General features: G+C 40.7%; 1 protein-coding gene across 2 annotated transcripts in view; it reads left to right on the top strand.

Moving 5' to 3' along the window:
* ANKRD12 (ankyrin repeat domain 12) overlaps positions 1-18,014 on the top strand; it is a 436,051-nt gene that overhangs the window by 199,120 nt on the left and 218,917 nt on the right. For both annotated transcript variants that reach the window (XM_085607326.1, XM_085607327.1), the window contains one exon: positions 13,618-13,764. In XM_085607326.1, the coding sequence (XP_085463452.1) occupies positions 13,618-13,764 (147 nt within the window). The remainder of the gene's footprint in view (positions 1-13,617; positions 13,765-18,014) is intronic.

Below are 18,014 nucleotides of genomic sequence, written 5' to 3' on the forward strand. Positions count from 1 at the left end.
GTAGTGTTCTCCGTTTCTTTTCAAAAAAATTCGCTCATGGTTGACATCTTTTTCAAGAGCTCTCACATGGGATAATAGGTTTCACGCTCATTACATATGGGCAAGAGTTCTTTCGGATTCACTCACCCGGCACTTATGATACTAATTCATCCTAGAGTGCAAATCCTAGGTAAAAAGTGTTAATTCATTGTATCTTTTCTCACTTTGTTGTAGTGTCTATTACGTTGGACTGTTTGAAAATGTCTTGAATTCAGATCCCCTGAACAAGGGTCACAAGAACCCGAAATGCATTGGGATTGTGTTTTCTTTAAGAACATTTATTGTATTTTGATTTTTCATCAATTGTGCATTCAAGTGCAAACGTCATGAAATGATTTTTTGTGTATGAACCTTTTGTGATCTATCGTGGCAGAAATGTATGTTAGATAGACACTGCTTTATATTACAGGCAAGAGAACCTGGAATTAATTGTTTGTCGAATTGATCTTTATTATATTAAAATTGTCATTTGAAAACTCTTGAGTTCACTGAGCTGTGCGTCATGTAGGCCTGGACAACTCCATTCCTTTCTGAGAGACTTAGTAGAGATAGGGTTCTGGGCTTAAACCCTAATACATGACTGCACGCTATATCAAGGTTAACATCGCCTCACTTTTCTATACAAGTCCTTCTCAATTTCAAGCATCGGTGTGCAGGTCCACTCCTTTTCTTTTAAATCAAAAGTTACACCACGTTCGGTTACCTATTTGCATACCGCTCTGGACCCCTGGTACGCGGGTCTCGAGCGGCGGAAGTCTATTTAAACAGTGGGCCTCTACTCGTGCTTGATGGTCAACAAAGGGCATGGTCAGGAGACCGGAAGGTGACTCGCTCTCTTGGTTCATAGGAAATGGAGTTTTTCTCCATTGTCCAATCCCTTCTGGAAACCAGGGCTCGTATTTCATAGTGGTGCTCATGGGAGATGTAGTTTTTTGTTAACATGAGGCAAATTGTTATTTGAGGTTTTCCAAGAGTGTAAGGAATGATTCAGGGTGTTACATTCGGGCAAATATCGTCCTAATAATTTTTCAGTTAAGTAGAATTGCTCAAGGTGGCCACTGGTAATTATTACATTAACATATCCCAGGGGGGCAGGTTGAAATTAGTTAGGGGATGCCTGCCTGCGATGATGTGTTATTACTTCAGGAATATAACTGTGCTCTGTAGTAAATCAGATGAACATGGCTCAAGGAAGGACACATTTTATCTTTTGGAACCCTACACTTGAGACAATGGAAAGGAACTAACATTGGGGTGTGGGTTTTGAGCTGAATCCATGTAGGAGTTATTTAAGCAAGGACTTTTTTAGAAGGTCAAATTAGAAAAAGGGAAAATGCATATTGATATAATTCAGGTTCTGAGGCATCCCCATGATATCTCATCATTAAGTCCCTGTAGATCTATGTGTAACCTGTACACCCAACGCTGCTCAAAAATAAGTAGTGGCAGCGTTACTTCTGTGCATGTTTTTCAGTTTCTCTAGCACATACCATTCCATTCTCATTGTATCCTTTTTCAATGTAGTGCTGTGTTAGCTTTGTGGTGTCCCTGTGGCATCGGATGGTACTCCTGTTTTCTGTTATGCAAGTAAGTACTTTTCTGGTTGTCATCCCAATGTACAGGAGATCGCAGGGGCACTTGATAACATAAACTACTTTGCTGGTATTCCAATTGGTTAAATGTTTCAGTCTCCAAGGTATCCTCAAACCTACTTCTAGTTCTTTTACTCTTTTTGTCAAATGGCATAAGCTGCATTTGCTGCATGGGAAGTGTCCAGCTAGAGATGGTAGGTTCCAAAGTGTAAACTGATTATCATGGTCTCTACTCTTTCTGGGCTGGGTATTCACCACCAGGCCTTATATGCTTGTTGCTCTCTTAAAAAACGACATGGGATTTTCCAAATTCAAACCATAAGCAAGTAAAATATTCCAATTCTTGTTGATCACTTTCTTAAAGGTATTGGACATATTACTATAGGTAGTGACACCAATCAACCTGTCACTACCTTATTTTTGGTATGTTGTGAGGAGTTGGTCCCTATTGTGGTTCAGTGCTCTTTTTCCCCAGCTTTTTTCACACATTTAGTGGGATACTTTTTCTCCGCAAGCTTGTGACACTGTTTTTTTTGCATGAGATTTGTAATTATTAACCTGTGACCAGTTATGTCATAATCATAGGAACTATCCCACAAGGAGATTCTCCCTCATACTGCGGGGATGCAACTCTCGAACTGTAAGAGGTTGTTGCAGTATATTGGTTTGTAGTAAGCCTCACTCTCCAACTTCCCATTAATTTATTTAATCAGAAGGTCAAGGAATGGGAGTTTTCTCCAACCCACAATCATGGTAAAACTCATAAAGGGGTTCAGGGCATTCAGCTAGTTCCCAAAGTTGTTTGCCTCCTCATTGGTGGTGGTCCAAATTAGCAGGGCATTATCAATGTAACGTTTCCAATTTTTTGTTTTGTTTTGGAAAGGGTTTTGGTCATTTAGGAAAAAATCTGATTCAAAGGAGTGCATATAGAGGCAAACCAGGTTAGGAGCAACGGTGATCCCCATTGATATTCCATGCACCTGCAGATAGTTCTCTCCCTCAAACTCTCGGCACTTCGAATTACTGATCGAATAAACCGGTTTATTATAACCGTGGGAACCTTTCCCCTCTTAAGACTCCAGAATATTATCTGGACATCTTACCACACTCAATGGCTCTACCATGATAATCTTAGATATTTTGAAACCCTGACGATAAACGAATAAAGAAACGCAGATTACCGCAGCTTCTCAAGTGGGGAGCACAATTGTAATAACTGTAATCTCTATAAAGATTCCAATTCAGTGCAGACACTTTTATTGGGACAGATTTTGAGAAGAGCTCAGGAATCCTTATAGATTTGAGAATCTTATACATTATCAGGTTTTACATTGGTCGGCAAATTTCCATAGGAGCCCTGATGAAGTTCTCCTTGGGAGAACGAAACGCGTTGGCTGGAACCTAAAGCTTTTTTATATTGATTGAAAAATAAAAGAAACTAAAGAAAAAATGTATCTTCATAATCTGGACTTTGTTATTCTGCGCACGCCCATTGAATCGTAGTCTATGGATCTGGAGCACAGAGGCATTAATAGACGGTTAATGCCAGGGCTTGTTTGCGCGGAATTTGTATACATATCAGAACTGGCATGAAGTGCAAAAATGCCAAATGTGCTAGATCCATAACAAACTCCCTTGGGGCAATGGAGTTGCATTGTATTAAGCCAAGAATTATCTCTACTACTGATAGACTGGCCTCCTGTGGAATATTTGTGTAAAGGGATTCCACGTCTAGACTGATAAAGAGTTTGTTCGTTTTGTTGAAGAGTAAGTGCTTAATCCGGTTCATCATGTCTTTTGTGTCTTGTGGGTAAGTAGGCATCTTTTGAACCAGTGGTCTCAAAAAGACAACGCAGAACTGTGAAAGAGGCTCCGGAATGGATCCAATGCCTGAGACAAATAGTCTTCCCTGAGGGGGAAATTTGTTTTTGTGTACCTTTTGGTATTGCATAAAAGTAAGGTACTCTGATTTTTTTTCTGGATAAGAAAATTTGCTTCATGTTTAGTTATCCAACACTTCTCCAAACCTTCCTAGATTTTGTTGGCTACCTCTTCCTGGATTTCACCTGTGGGATATTTTGATAGACATTTGTAATCTCGAGCCTCGCTGAGAAGTTTTTAAAAATAATTTCTGTACATCACCTTCGGGAGAATTACAACAGCTCCCCCTTTATCTGCGGATTTGAGTGTAATTGAGTCATATGCTGCCGCCAGTGATTCCAGTGCCATCTTTTGCTCTTTGCTCGTATTGTTGAACTTACCAGGTCCCTTGTCCCCAATCTGTCAAACCTCCCTGTTGATGGCTTTGTCAAAAGCAAAAACGTCCGGTGGCATGGAGGATGAGGGGGGAGTAAATGTGGATTTTGGTCGTAGGCCAGTGTTAACTTCCCGATTTGTTGTAAGGTCTGTCTTGATAGAACATCTTAAGTCTCATTTTCTGTAAGAAATCCGCTGATTTCAATTTGTTTAAAAATGTCCTCTTTAGGGGTGGGAACAAAGCCCAACCCTTAGTTGAGGACTGCTTTTTCTGTTTCACTGAGGTTCCGGTTACTCAAGTTTATAACTATGTCCAAGGGGAGGCCAAGGTTTTTCTGGACCTCGGCATTTCGTCCTGGGGTATTCTCCCTTTTTTCGCTGTGTCCCTGTCTTGCCATGACACACCTTCCATTGACCATCAAGCATGAGTGGAGGCACACTGTTTAAATAGACATCCGCTGCTCGTGACCTACGTACCAGTGGTTCAGAGTGGTATACACATAGGTAACCAAACGTGGTATACCTTTTAATGAAGTAAGTGGGGCTATGAGTGTATGTTGGGGGGCACACTTTAAATCTTTGGTTCCGCAAGGGAATCCAGGATTGGCAACAGCCTACGACTATGTGAGTGGCTTTTTTCGATAACTCCGTATGATTGAGGAGCCGTCACCCACTATCTCACAGAAAGGCAAGATGCATTTTACAAAAATGGAGCATAGGGGGGGGGGGGGGGGGGGGCAAGACATAAAAACCCTAGTTCTACAGAGGAATTCAATAGATGTTTGAACTTGTGACTTGAAGTGATGATGTTTTTTCTGACACCTTGCGGTGTAGAGAACACTTTACTTTGTATAGCACACAAATGACTATCAGTATGAAAGAAAGCAATGTCAGCTAGTTGCGGGAGTATGGGGCCTTACTTTAACCCCTCCTGCATATTGGGTATGCCGTTTTCATATCACAATGTTTTTGCTGGAACTGTGTTCTTTTGATGACATACGCCGCCTCAATGGCTACACTTGCGGGCCGTGAGAAGCCGCCTACCAGAGATGCAGCAAACAATAGAATTCACCACTGAACAACTGGTGGTGATCCTTTATGGCTGATAGTGAAAGCAATGAACTACCTTCATCAATTTGGCTTTTGTTCTTCCAGAGCCTATTTTTAACTATGAGAGGGTTTCCCATTTCTGCTATTATTTCCTACGGCAGTGTTTTTTATGTTGTATTGTGCATGCCCCTTTCACAAATTCATGAATCTTGAAGAAAAAAAAAGGCAAGCACCTCGTTTTTATGGTGTTTGGTCAGACACAGTATATTAAGTATCTATAGGTTGGTGTCTTGTTGCCCTCATCCAGATAATTTCACACACAACTATATTTGTATTTTAACATGACTAATAGTCTTCCCCTATACATCACTGTGACTACAAAGAATACCACCCCCTTAAAGACCAGTTAGCCCGTATCCCATATAGTGTAGGGTAAGGAATAGAAATGTTGTTCTTAAATATTGTCTTAAAGTTGTAACAATAAAAAGAAAATGAATACACCTGAATTGTTGCATGCGCACTTGTGGTGATTGCCATGCAAAGTCACTTGCACATTTTTGTTTGCTGTGGTGTTCTGTGATATTTCACTTGCATGCCCACAATCTCTATTTGTATAAATAACTTCTATATGCTATTTTAGCAAATCTCCTTTTCAGATATTCTGTTTGCAATGAAGAAAGTGCTTATTGTTATCCAATTTTTTGACATAGGAATTAAATGAACAGTAGAACTGGAACCAGGTAGGAATCACCTAGGTTAAAAGGTAGTTCACACCTTTATTTCATTCAAGACAAATTATATATTTTCAGAGACTGTTAGAAGTCACATTCACTTCAGATAGGGATCCTTTGGGCCTGAAGAATGACCCAGACCATTTTAGCTACTATCATCAGACAGAAACATGTTGGCAGATGAGGAATGGGTTTTTGAGCCATTGTCCTCACTATATCCGTTCAGAATTGTTTTTAGAGATACCAGGTGTATCTCTGACTAAAGGTAATAACCTGGCAACACCAAGGTATTTTTAACAAAATCTGGATCCCATCTTTACCCAGTTTGTCTTATCCATGAACTCCCTCCTACCATTTAAGTCTTAAATGAGGATGTGTCTGCCCTAGTGGTATTCACCTACTAGGGTGGGCAGAGAAAACCGATGATGAGGCATGACACTATTATGTGTGTGAGGTTTCCTCTTCCATAAAGGATGACTTCCTTTGCAAACACAGCATACGTCCAAGAAAAAGTCTGTGGCTTCCAGTATATTCCTACAACAGTTAGGCAGCTAGATAGAGAGATCTGTGACATTCTCACACTCTCATTGATGCTACCGTACTCATTCATGTGGTAGGTCCCAGTCATTTCTGTTACAGGGTCCATCAGATTTTACTCGTAACTAGTGCCTCAGAGGAAAGTAATTTCTTTTAGTGCAACTATAAATTCACCTTACTGCTTGGGTAACCCCAGCACTTCAAAGCTGTTCAGTGAACACTCTTCAGAAAGTCCTCCCATCATTGCAAACTTCATCAAATCATTAGTAAATATGAATTCTTCCCTCACTCTTCCAAACAGGAATTGGTCACTTTAAAAGACTTCCCTTATCTGTCATATCCTGTCTGTAATGTTACTTTTTGCCCAAAGATCCTGGGAAAAGCATACATTAACCAGTTGTCCTTTTCATTTATATACTGCGTTGATGCCACTTTGTTGGTCTTAATGTGCTGTTGCTTTAAAGGAAGGGCTGCAGGCTAGAGTTTGCATGTAGGGTTAATATCTAAAGTGCTCTGTCACCTACTGATCTGTCTGCATGAAGGCTGAGGACGTTGGACCAATTCTGGATCCTTATGATCTGAAGCAATTTCTCCTTTAGGAGTCCTTGGACATAACAGAAGTGCAGATTCTTAAGGCTAGGCAGCTGAGTTGTTGGATGAACTCTGTGCACCTCCAAGATGAATGATTAAGATTTTCATCAGGAGAGCACTGAGTAAACCATTGATTCACATAAGGGGATCAGCTAACACATTTTATGTTGGTATTGACTGGACTGGCATCCCACCTTCACCTATGAGGATCTCTTCTTCTTGCTTTTCAGTAAACGTCTGAATGCACCATCCCTGTCGGACTCTGGTGATCATTTATATTTTGCATAGCACACTGGTTCTTAACCTTTTGACTTCTGAGAGCCCCTACTTAATCACTGCTGGAAGCTATAGACCCCAAGTCTTTTTTGCCCCACATCATTCTGAAATCATGTCTTTTCATGTTCCACCTCATCACTTTCTTCTACTGCACCCTCTTTTCACTCTCTCCTTTTGCACATATGCCCCTGCATCTCACTTCAGCTTCACGCACACAAAAGAAGATAATGAACCCATTGAAACCTAAACACTTTAGTCCTGTCAATGTTGCAGCAACTTTGTACCTCCTGTACACACTTTCACATTTAAATACAATTGGCGCATCCCATCATTTCTGTGTGCACTCTGCAGAGAGGCCAAGGATTGGATGCTCAAGAAGTCTGAACACCTTAATCATCCACTGATGGTCACTGTGAGAAACGTGCACTGCTTTCAGCCTCAACTCGAAACCTTTCCATTATGTCCCATTAGAAACACCCATCCACTACCTGACCTCACAGAGATAACTAAGAATGACCCGAGTCACAACACGCACAGTACAAGATTAATATGCTGTATGACAAAACAAAACAATGTGCTGGAAAAAAACCCAAATACTCTTAGGGAAGTAAATTAACGAAAACTTGAGAAATGTAAACATAAGCTCTCACCGACATGGATTACCTCATTTTGATTAAATATTATTCTTTACTTTTGGCTTCAGTTTCCCTAGACAGCTTGGACTAGCGCTAGGCACTCTAGCTTGGCGACCTACTGAGATTGTGTTGCAGACCACTGGGAGTTCTTTGCCTATGGGTTAAAATATGCCAGTCTATATGATCTTTATTTAACCTTTAACCTCTATAGAACTATTAGTGCCTACATCCAGTGTCGTTTTGAAAACTGAAACTTGAATAATGAGACCGATACACTGTCTTGTATCCTTGTCTGCTAAATGGTGATTATATGTGAAAGTGTGTGAAGGAGGTACAAAGCTGGTTTGGGGGGGGGGCTGGAGGCGCGTGTGTGTGTGCGCGTGTGTGTGCGTGCTTTTGGGGAGAGAAGTGTGTGAAATGCAAGGACGTACATGCAGGAGAGAGTGAAAAGATGTTGTAGAAGAAGAAAACAATGATGCATGAAACGTGAAAAGGGAGGATTTTAGAATAAAGTGGGAAGAAAAAGGCTTAGGGACCCTTAACTTCCAGTTGTGATTTAATAGGGATCCTCGGAATGTTAAGTACCATTGATCTAGGCTGTAACGGACAGGCAATTATGTGGAATATAGATTTATGTATAAATTACCTATCTGTTCTTTCATGCAAAAGATCAATTGCAAAGGAGCATGCTTTTAGGGTCCCTCTTTGACAGTAGGCCCAAGCAAGGTAATGGTAGTGAGGGTGAGAGGGAAGAAAGAACTTGCAAGGTGTCCTTTATACTCACTACAGTACATAGGCATTCTATTTGAGTATTCCACCCATTTTAAGCTTGGAATAACGAGGAGCATGCTATGTATTTTCTGTAGTCAGATGAGCTCATTTTTACCCATTCCTTCTTCTTGCACAGTGAATTTTCCCTCTAGCACATTTGTAGTTCCAATTCTTAACCACACATTCTTGTGCAAGAAAGTTCCCCATCTTTAACCCCAGAGAGCTTTTCTTGTTTGCAAGTTGGTCTCTGGAGATTCACCTGTATAATCCTCTATAAGGTAGTAAACTTTCTGATATTCAAATGCAGCCTAATAAGAAGTAGGCATGTGTTGTCAGAGAGACATTAAGGATGATGACCAACCCCTGTAGGAGTGTGCAGCCTATATGTTAGAGATCTCCCCAAAAACAAGTAAAGAGAAGTCTACAGGATGTTGCATTTTGAGTCTGAACAGGAACCTGAGAAATTCAGGGAATGTCCAGAATGTTTTCAAATACTGTCACCTCATCCAAAATTCCATATGCTAAACTCTGGAGGCTGGAGAGTCCTTTTAATCCTATGCATCCTCACATATCCCTTGCAACTCCTCACAGTAGCCTCCGAGTACGGGGAGCCTTTCTCACTCCTGCTGACTTCATGAAGCCACAATATGCCCCTCAAAATTTACCTCTGTGTCAGGGACTGCCAGAATGTCACGTTTGATGCCTGGTGGCCTTTGCCTCAGCAGGACCCAGCTATTCAATGCGGAGCCTCGAATGTCCATACCAACTTCATCTCCAGCACCACGGCCTTTCACGTTGACATTACACCTCTTGATGTCGACCACTGTACCTTCTCTCCAGACTACGCCATTGAGATATGAAAACTTTAACGAAATACTGGGAGACTGCTGAAAGATGCCAGAAAGATGGAGGCTAAGGAGGGACAAAATGAGAGGCAGAGGAGAAACAACAACTTCAAGTAAAAGAAACAATTACGAGGCAGAAAAAAGTGTAGGCAGTGAGAGACAAGCGTATGTATGTGGTTTTTGCATGGCACAAACCTAGCGAAAAGGCAGCAGAGTGCTGTGCAAGGTTAAAGACAATCATACAGTCAGTGAGTTATAGTGGTAACTGGAATTCGGGAGCAGAAAGTGTAGTTACTGCATTGTAATATATTGGTCTTTAAAGAGCTGCTTCATCAATGCTGTTCTAATTTGGAACAGGCCTGATGCCTCTGGGGATGATGTTCCAGATCCTTACTGGATCGGTGGAGCAGGCCAGATGGGCTTGTTCTATTTTTTTTTTACGCTTAGTCTCCAGTTTGATAGTGTTCTGACTGCGGGTTTGCTAAGGGCCACCAGAGCTGGTGACTTTGCCTTCAAGATAAGTGGGGTACTGTTTGTGATGGCTTTGTAAATAATGCAGCTAGTTTATACCAAGAAGAATTGGGCAAGCCTCCCAGAGTAACCCAGGTTGTCTAAAGAATATCTTAAATTCTGAATGTGGATCCCGAAAAAATGAGTATATGACTTGTGCCACTGAAGAAGCTGAGCACTAATTGAGCCAACCTACAGTGGACATCGACCCTTCAGGAATGAAGCCAGGTTTTAGGGGGCACAAGTATGAGAAATACTCAGTCTCTTCTGCTTGACTATGATTTGTGTGACGAAAGCCACTTCAAGGATCCAGCTTCTCAGTAGGATGAAAGTGGAAATGCTCTTTAAGAACCTGGCATTGGTGCTGGAAATATGAAACCCTGGACTCTGCCCCAATGGTCAGTGCTCTGTGCTCGCAGCAGCCACACAGCAATGTTCCTAGAGTCCAGTTTGTCTACCCTCAGTGCCCATGTAGACAGCCATTTGATTCCACGTTTGGCTGTAATGAGCAGGTCAGACCAGAATGTAGACCAGCGCACTAGAACTGTGCTTCGTGGCTGAAGATCTCTCTGACAATAGAGATCAGCAAAGTGCTGCAGTCTATCGAGGTTGACTCTGGCACAGTGAAGACACTGAGGGTGTAGGAGACTCTAAATGGAAGGCTGTTAATAAGGCAAATTTCTCCCTTTTGAGTTCCTAGTAGCAGATTCACTCCTTGAAGTTTCCCCTCCAGTTTTCCCCTCCAGAGTTCCTGCAGTGTCTATCTCTATCCCACCCTATATGACTATCAGCACCAGTACCCACAAAAGGGCCGAGGGATTTCAGCACCCTCGGAGAGCTAGATCACTGAGCATTGGGTCCGAATAGAAGCTAGCATGATTAGTCCAGGGCTACAAGATGGTTCTGGTCTACCAAACGGGGAGCATTTCCCTAAAAGCCTCCTTGTCAGACACAGTCACTTCAGACAAGTGAGTAATGGGCATTTTAGCAACTGGTCTAATGCTGTAGTTATTTGAATATATCCAAGGCTAAGAGGGATCAGCGAACAGCTTTGTCAATGGTTCAGGTGTTCCCATACAAAGGTGTGATTGTGTTGGCCCACAAATTAAAAAAATACATCAGATGACCTACTTCAAGATCTTGCTGCAGAGGAAAGACAAAAGCATCTTCCTCACCATAAACTTTCTCTTCATCAGCAAATTGTTCTAAAAGCAGTAGTTCAAGATGGAAGCATTAGCAGAGGGTAGCTCCTATCCTACCTGCAGTGTAGAAACTGGGTGTTGTCATTGGACTTAACGGAAACTTACTTCCTCGTCTCCATAAAAAGAATACTTTAAAGGGCACTGGTGATTTAACATCCTACCCTTTGGACTGCAATAATTGATGAAGTGCCTGAAGCCGTGGTAGATAATCTTATCATGCAGTAGAATACATGTCTTTCACAACCCAAGTGTTTGAAGTCTTTTTTTAACCTTACTATTTCTATGACTATATAGGTCAGTGCAGTGGTAGGTCCTTAAAACCACTTTATCAAGCTGTCAAAATGATTTAATCATTCCTTTGAACAGTCCTGAGGCTACTATTTACAAACCCTTTCAAGGATATTAACCAAATAGCTGCATTGTGATGTTACATGGTTCAAGGAAAAACACTAATTGTACTACAGAACTCTGTAGCCACAGCGATTACCATCATCCCCAGAAGTGGTTATCTCTCCGAGCTTGAAGCATTACTCTTGGTCAGTAAGAGAAGAGAGGACATAACACATGTCTAACTGTCACTGGAAAAATATTCATAAAAATGCTCTGCACATCCCTTCCGGCATAGAGAAAGTAGACCTTAAAAATTGTAGTTCCATTACGACAAACAGAACCACAACTTGTGATCTGAAATTGTCATCACCTCAGTTCTGTACAAGAAAAGAATTCTAGAACCATGAAGGAGATTGAGTACACTGTGCAGCAAAAGCAGGACCGAAAACCATCTTGTCCCGTCAGGCATACTTAGTCTGTCGCTTTAAAGAAAGGCTGACTGCAGTAGCTGAACTCCAAAAGCGTTACTCTGATCACATTGTACTGATAATGGGGATTCATCTTTTTCCTCCCCTGGACATCCTTTGTAGGGGGTGTAAGACCATTTGTTAGTCAAAGGCTGTCTGAAAAATGACCATGATAGAAAGGGTGCTGGAATGCAGCTAGTTTGAGCTGTGAATGTACCAGTCTGAGCGATCTATCGTATGATCTACATTATCCAGGAGGACCGCTCCACCTATGATCTTTGTACACTTACTCTGTACTAGGTGGCATATGGTCCCCAAGAAATCAGTAATAACTCCCCTGGACATAGTAAAAACATATAGATACCTAGGATGGATCTTCTCCCAGTCTCTTGAAAATAAGTCACATTTTTCGTACATAGGTACCAAGGCATTAGCTTATACAGGTGCCTTAAAATAATGTTATAGCTCTTCTGGTAGGCGACATTTCATAGCCATTTTGGATATTTATATATATATATATATTTATTATATATTTATATATTTTATCTTGTATCCTCAAATATATCCCCACAGGTAAATGGTCCGTTTTAAATGTATTTGAAGGGATGCTCCTCCGAAAGATCATGTCTTTAAGTCAAGCAATTCCTGTTCAAGCATTACGTTTGGAACTTACCCTTTCTAGTGTATATTCTACATCTCTGGCAAACGTATTTATGGGCATGCAACTTACTACACGCACCTGAAGGCATCCTACAGACTTCCTAAGGCAAGAAACCTTTAATTGAGAAGTTTAAAACTATACCTTCAATAATAATCTCAAGGTTTCGCTAGCACAATTAGTGCACCATCGATCACATACAGATGTGGACACCTGCACAACTTATCCTGCTGCCAGAATAAGCTGCACTCGTGACATTACTCACTGTTCATCCTTAGAAATATATACGGCTTACTCTGACCATATATCTTTTCAACACAATCAATGATTTTTAAAGCTATCTCTGGAACATGTTAGACGATTTTTACATGTGTTAAGATTAAGCATTTTACCCCTAAATGATTTTTAAATACACTGGTCCGATAAAGGAAATAAGACCCTAATGTGTGATCTCTGCAATGGTGGGACTCAAGATATTTTGCATGTTATTTCTGTTTGTTTTAGTGCGATGGTGAAAGAAGCTAGAAATCAACTTTTAAAACCTTTGCATCTTAAATATCCAAAATTGATGAATTGGTTCATTTGGCAAAGTCACCCTCTAAAGATTGTGTCTGTTATAATTTAAGTTTTTTAAATTGTTTTTACCAATGTACTATTTGTTTGCACTGTGACCGTTAGGCCTTTTAAACTTTAAACGTATTCTTTTAATTGTAATCTTTCATAATTGTAAATATAATTGATCTCAGACAAGATGGAAATCAATCAATATTTGTCTCGACAGTAATAAATATTCAAAAGAAATTGGCAATGCGTGTCATTTTGCATCTCAGTTGACACCTTAAAGGTTCACTTTAATGTTGTCTAATTAAACCTGTTTGCTTGTTGGGCACAGAAGTGATTCAAAGCTGTTAAAGCTTTGTACTGAAGAGTGTGTTGTGAAGTTAGATAAAGAGTAAATCACTTTCAAGTTACTAGGAATTACTTCACTGTCTGAAAATAATTAATGTTCTTTTCAGAAGTGCAGTTGTTCACATCCATCATATTATCAGAATTGTTCTCATGATACTGTACATTAATGTCTATTGGTGTATTTCTTTGATTATCTCATAAAACCTTTACATTTTTAGACAAAGAAGGTCCAGAGAAGAAAAAAATGAAAAAAGAAACTGGAAGCAAGAAGTCTACACCAGTTAGTATTTTGTTTGGTTACCCTTTGTCTGAACGCAAGCAGATGGCCCTTCTCATGCAGATGACGGCAAGAGACAACAGTCCAGGTGACAACATCCATCTTTGCTGTGCTTCTTGTCTCGTCCACAAATTCACATTTGTTGTTGCAGTGTTTTATGTTTTTCAGTTATCTTGTTTTTGCCCTAATATACCTAAATTTTGACCTATGCAAGTAGTATAATATTCATGTTTGAATTATTTAGGACTTTGTACATGGGCATGTACAGCTTATCTCTAGAATTCGAATCTAATTGACCTTACTAATAGTTCGTTGAAGAGACGCCTTGGTGTTTTAATGCTCACAGTTGGGAAGTAAGACACATAATCAGTGATTCTTTCATAGTGTAAAATGTAAATGTATAGGTATTTATATAGCGCCGATCACCTCTATGGGTATCTCAGCGCTGTACTCATACCGCTGAAGGAACCCTTCCTGGCTTTCCGTGTGAAGTGTCCACTCCTGGGCACCCCCATGGTGAAGCCAGGCATCCCAGCGCTGTTGGGGCCGTTGTGGAGATTAAGCAAGCTATTGCCCAGAGTTGCAGCGTGGGACCCATGATTAGAGTAGGCACTGAGGCGAGAATATCTGGTCCGAGGAATATATAGCCCGAGACCCTGCCGCGGCGGGAATCGAACCCTGGTCCCGGACCAGTGCTCTGCATCGAGGTCTGCCGCTCTAACCATTGAGCCACACTTCTCCACTGTATATCAAACAATTTGATTATATCTACAAAGAAGTTAATTCAGCTTCAGAGCTTCCCCGACCGTTTACTCAGTCATCTTTAACCATCTTATCCATGAGTAACCATTCTGCCATTTTGACTGAAAAGAGTGCTGCATGTCATCAATCCCTCTTAAACAGAGGCTTAAAAATGTTCCAGGAACAAAAATAAAAAGTAAAAGAAAATTCCTACTGAGATTTTCTTTGAAGATTTTTATCACTTTGCTTTACAATAATAAATAGTTAACCTATCTCATGTACTCCACCCAGACCTACTACTTTCCTACCCTCACCTCAGGCACACAGGCATGCATGGACATGAGTCACAAATTCTACCCACCAACAACTATATTGCTTGTACAGTGTTTACCATAAAGAGTTGCACAATGGGGTGTGAGTACTGGAGAGGACGCTAGTCCCTATTGATCTTGCCTCTATTTACTCTAAATATGTAACTAAAAAGTATCATGTTTGGTGATAGCAAACTGGTTCTCATTTTCATTTTGGGCAGAAGTGATTTCGAATAGTCATTAGTGGAGACATTAGTCTGGCCTCCAAATATTTGGATGGCAGTGCTTAGGTGCAAGAAAGAGGTTTGCCTGTGCTGTCTGTTTCTTGGCCAGAGCGATCCAGAGCTAAAGGTGATTGAAACAAAGAGCATTAGGAGACTGATGAAGTATTGCCACCTTCAGTGGAACTGCAAACCTTTGGCCAAGTAAGAAGCTATGTGCACAGGAATCACAATAAGAAGCCTGGTGTGTTGTGGACTTATCGCAGTCACACTGACTTGTGTAAGTATGGGCCGAAAACTAACTGATTGGTCAGCAGCACCCAACATACCCTTGCCCCGTCGGAAGCACTTTCAGACGGCATATAAAGAGGAGCACTGCAAGAGCAGGAAGGTGAAGTGGAGCCCTGGGAGGCACAGATAGTCCCTCGTAACCACCCCCCCCCCTCCACACCACCACCACCACCCTTGGTGGCAGCCTTCCAGAGAGCAACCAGTAAGAGCACCTTTAAAGACATTATTTTAAAATTGATCAATGGCTAATGGACCTTTCTGGAAGCAAAGTGAATGTGTCATTGCATGGAAATATCGGCAGAATGCTGTGGATTAGGTGACATACGAAGGAGTACTGAGCTAGATGTACTTTAGGAAATGTAAAGCAAACTGTAAGCTGGGAGGCCACACTACCTTGAGAAGAGCGGCAAGGATACAAAGAGCCTTACACTGAAGAGCAGCATTAGAATTATTGGAATGTCGGAGAGGGCAGAGGGAATGAACTCCTAGGTATTCTTAGAAAAATGATGGAGGTTTGTTGACGAGAGGTAAGGTCTTTCAAACTGCTTCCATGGTGAATGGAGCGGGCCTATGTCGTTTTCCTTGCCATATTTTCCAATCACCTTCTACTTTCTCTGCTGAGATCTCTATCAACGAAAACCCCAAATGTAAGAGCAGAGACTAAATGCTTCAAGCAGCAGAAAAAACTCCAAATAGAATCATCGAAAAGGTTGGTGTTTTTTCTGAATTTGTAAAACATGTGGATATATTCTGCGAATGTCAATGATATTCAGTGTGTAAGTAGTTTGTCAAGACCCCAGAAGCGGCAGTTGGCTCAACAGCAGGCACCAGACCGCGACAGCACATAAGGAGCAGGATGAGGTAAAGGTAACTTAAACACAAGAAATGAGAGATTGAGGTACAATAACAAACCTACCTTGGGAATAATGAAGCTACACAGTAAGAACAACAGACATTGGACATAATCTAAGCTTTAATTGATTTTTAATCTCTTGAGACGCGAGTGAATAATTATGCTGTCTGGAAATGTTAATGGTCTGGATGGAAGAATCAAGTGGGGCAGTGATGCAGTACATTAAAAGGCATTCCCGCAACCTCATTGTGCTGGAAATGGCCACAAACATTCTATTTCTGTGGCACCGAAGATGTGTGTGGGTTGTATATCAAGCAGTTTCTTTAGGCTTAAGGGGAGTAGCGATCATGTGTTCCAAAAACACTTTTCAGTTCACAGTGGAAAACCTGACAAGACACACATGGCAGATATGTGGAGGCTTCAAGAAACATTAATGAAGAAACCTGAAACCTTATAGGCATACTTGCTCATTCTTCATTTGACTGGAAACCATGTTGACCAATTAAGACACACACTAATTACACCCACCTAGACTTACAATCTTGAGCTCTGTCATTAACCTGGATCCAAAGGGGAGGTTGGACATAGGCTGTATGAAAGCAGTATTAAGAGTTTTACAGACTTCCTGGTATTAATAAATGTGTTTAGGGCACAGGGAAATATTTCCCCATCTGGACTACTTTTGTGAGACAGGAGCTGCACAAAGCACTGTAGGAGATCAGGGAACATTTGCATTATGGCCAGCGGTGACTAAGTATCATTCAGATACAAAGTATGAGTCACTTTATTCCAAATAAAAGGTATAGTCATTGGCATAGCCCTTTAAGAACAAATTAACACATATTGGAAATTATTATTATGCAGTGCTAGGGTCTAAAAACTTGGATGAGCTTTGCAAGCTCTAGGTGCTGGATGTGCACAATTGATTTTATTTTTAAGAGAAAGGGAGTTTAACATGCTTCCTTTTAAATTAAGGGTACATTTTTGGGTTTATGTATAGAGCCAAAGTATGGTGGCTGGAATTGTTTTTATTGGTTCAATCTGTATCATTTATTTTAAATTTCTGTAAGAATTTATCTTGGAAATAAACTTTAAATCTGCTGTGAAGGTTTTTCTTGATTGATAAAACTGCCAAATACTTTTGTACAAGCACAGGACCAGATAAATCACAAGTAATTTTGTGACAGGCTTTTAAACTCTTGATTAGAGTAAATTTGACTGCCTACCTCAAAAGAAGAAAAGAGAGAAGGCGAACAACTTGTTTGACATCCAGCATAAAATATCTAAATGTGTGGCCAAAATGGGACTCCAACACTGTTTGAGTGTTGACACCGAAATGTCCAAACAAGCAGCGCTCATGAGAGATTGAAGAAAATTAGTGGTAGAGGGTACCATGGTAGCTAAGACCTTATCTTACTACTGGAAGCCAGCTGACTTTACTGAGTTCATGAGAGATATCCCATTGAAAGTGCTGAGGCAGACCCTATGGAATAGGAGTTAAGAAAGGCTCTGGAGAAGCTGAAACCAGGGAAGACCCTAGCATCAAATGGTTTGCTGACCTAATATTTAAAAAATGATGAATAAAGAGTTGAACATATATTTTTAGGAAATGGTAAAATAGTATGTAGAAAGTGAGCTGCAATCGCTATCCTGTGGTGAGATTATTCATTGTTTCTTTGTGGCATTATCTTTGCGATTCATCCTCCATTTTCTTACCTATATTCTCACCTGCGTTTCACCTTAGTGAGAAATATATCCTCCCAAATGTTGTGGTTCCGACACATCTTTGATGTCAGGAGAGTTTTCAAGTTCTGTTTAGATTGTATGAAGGCCATAAAAAGGGTCAGACCGACAAGCAGTCATCAACAGATTCAATTGCACTTTGGGACTTCGCCATCTAGAAGTTATTTCTGTCCATGCA

The sequence above is a fragment of the Triturus cristatus genome, chromosome 5_2, assembly GCF_964204655.1.
Source record: "Triturus cristatus chromosome 5_2, aTriCri1.1, whole genome shotgun sequence".
NCBI lineage: Eukaryota > Metazoa > Chordata > Amphibia > Caudata > Salamandridae > Triturus > Triturus cristatus.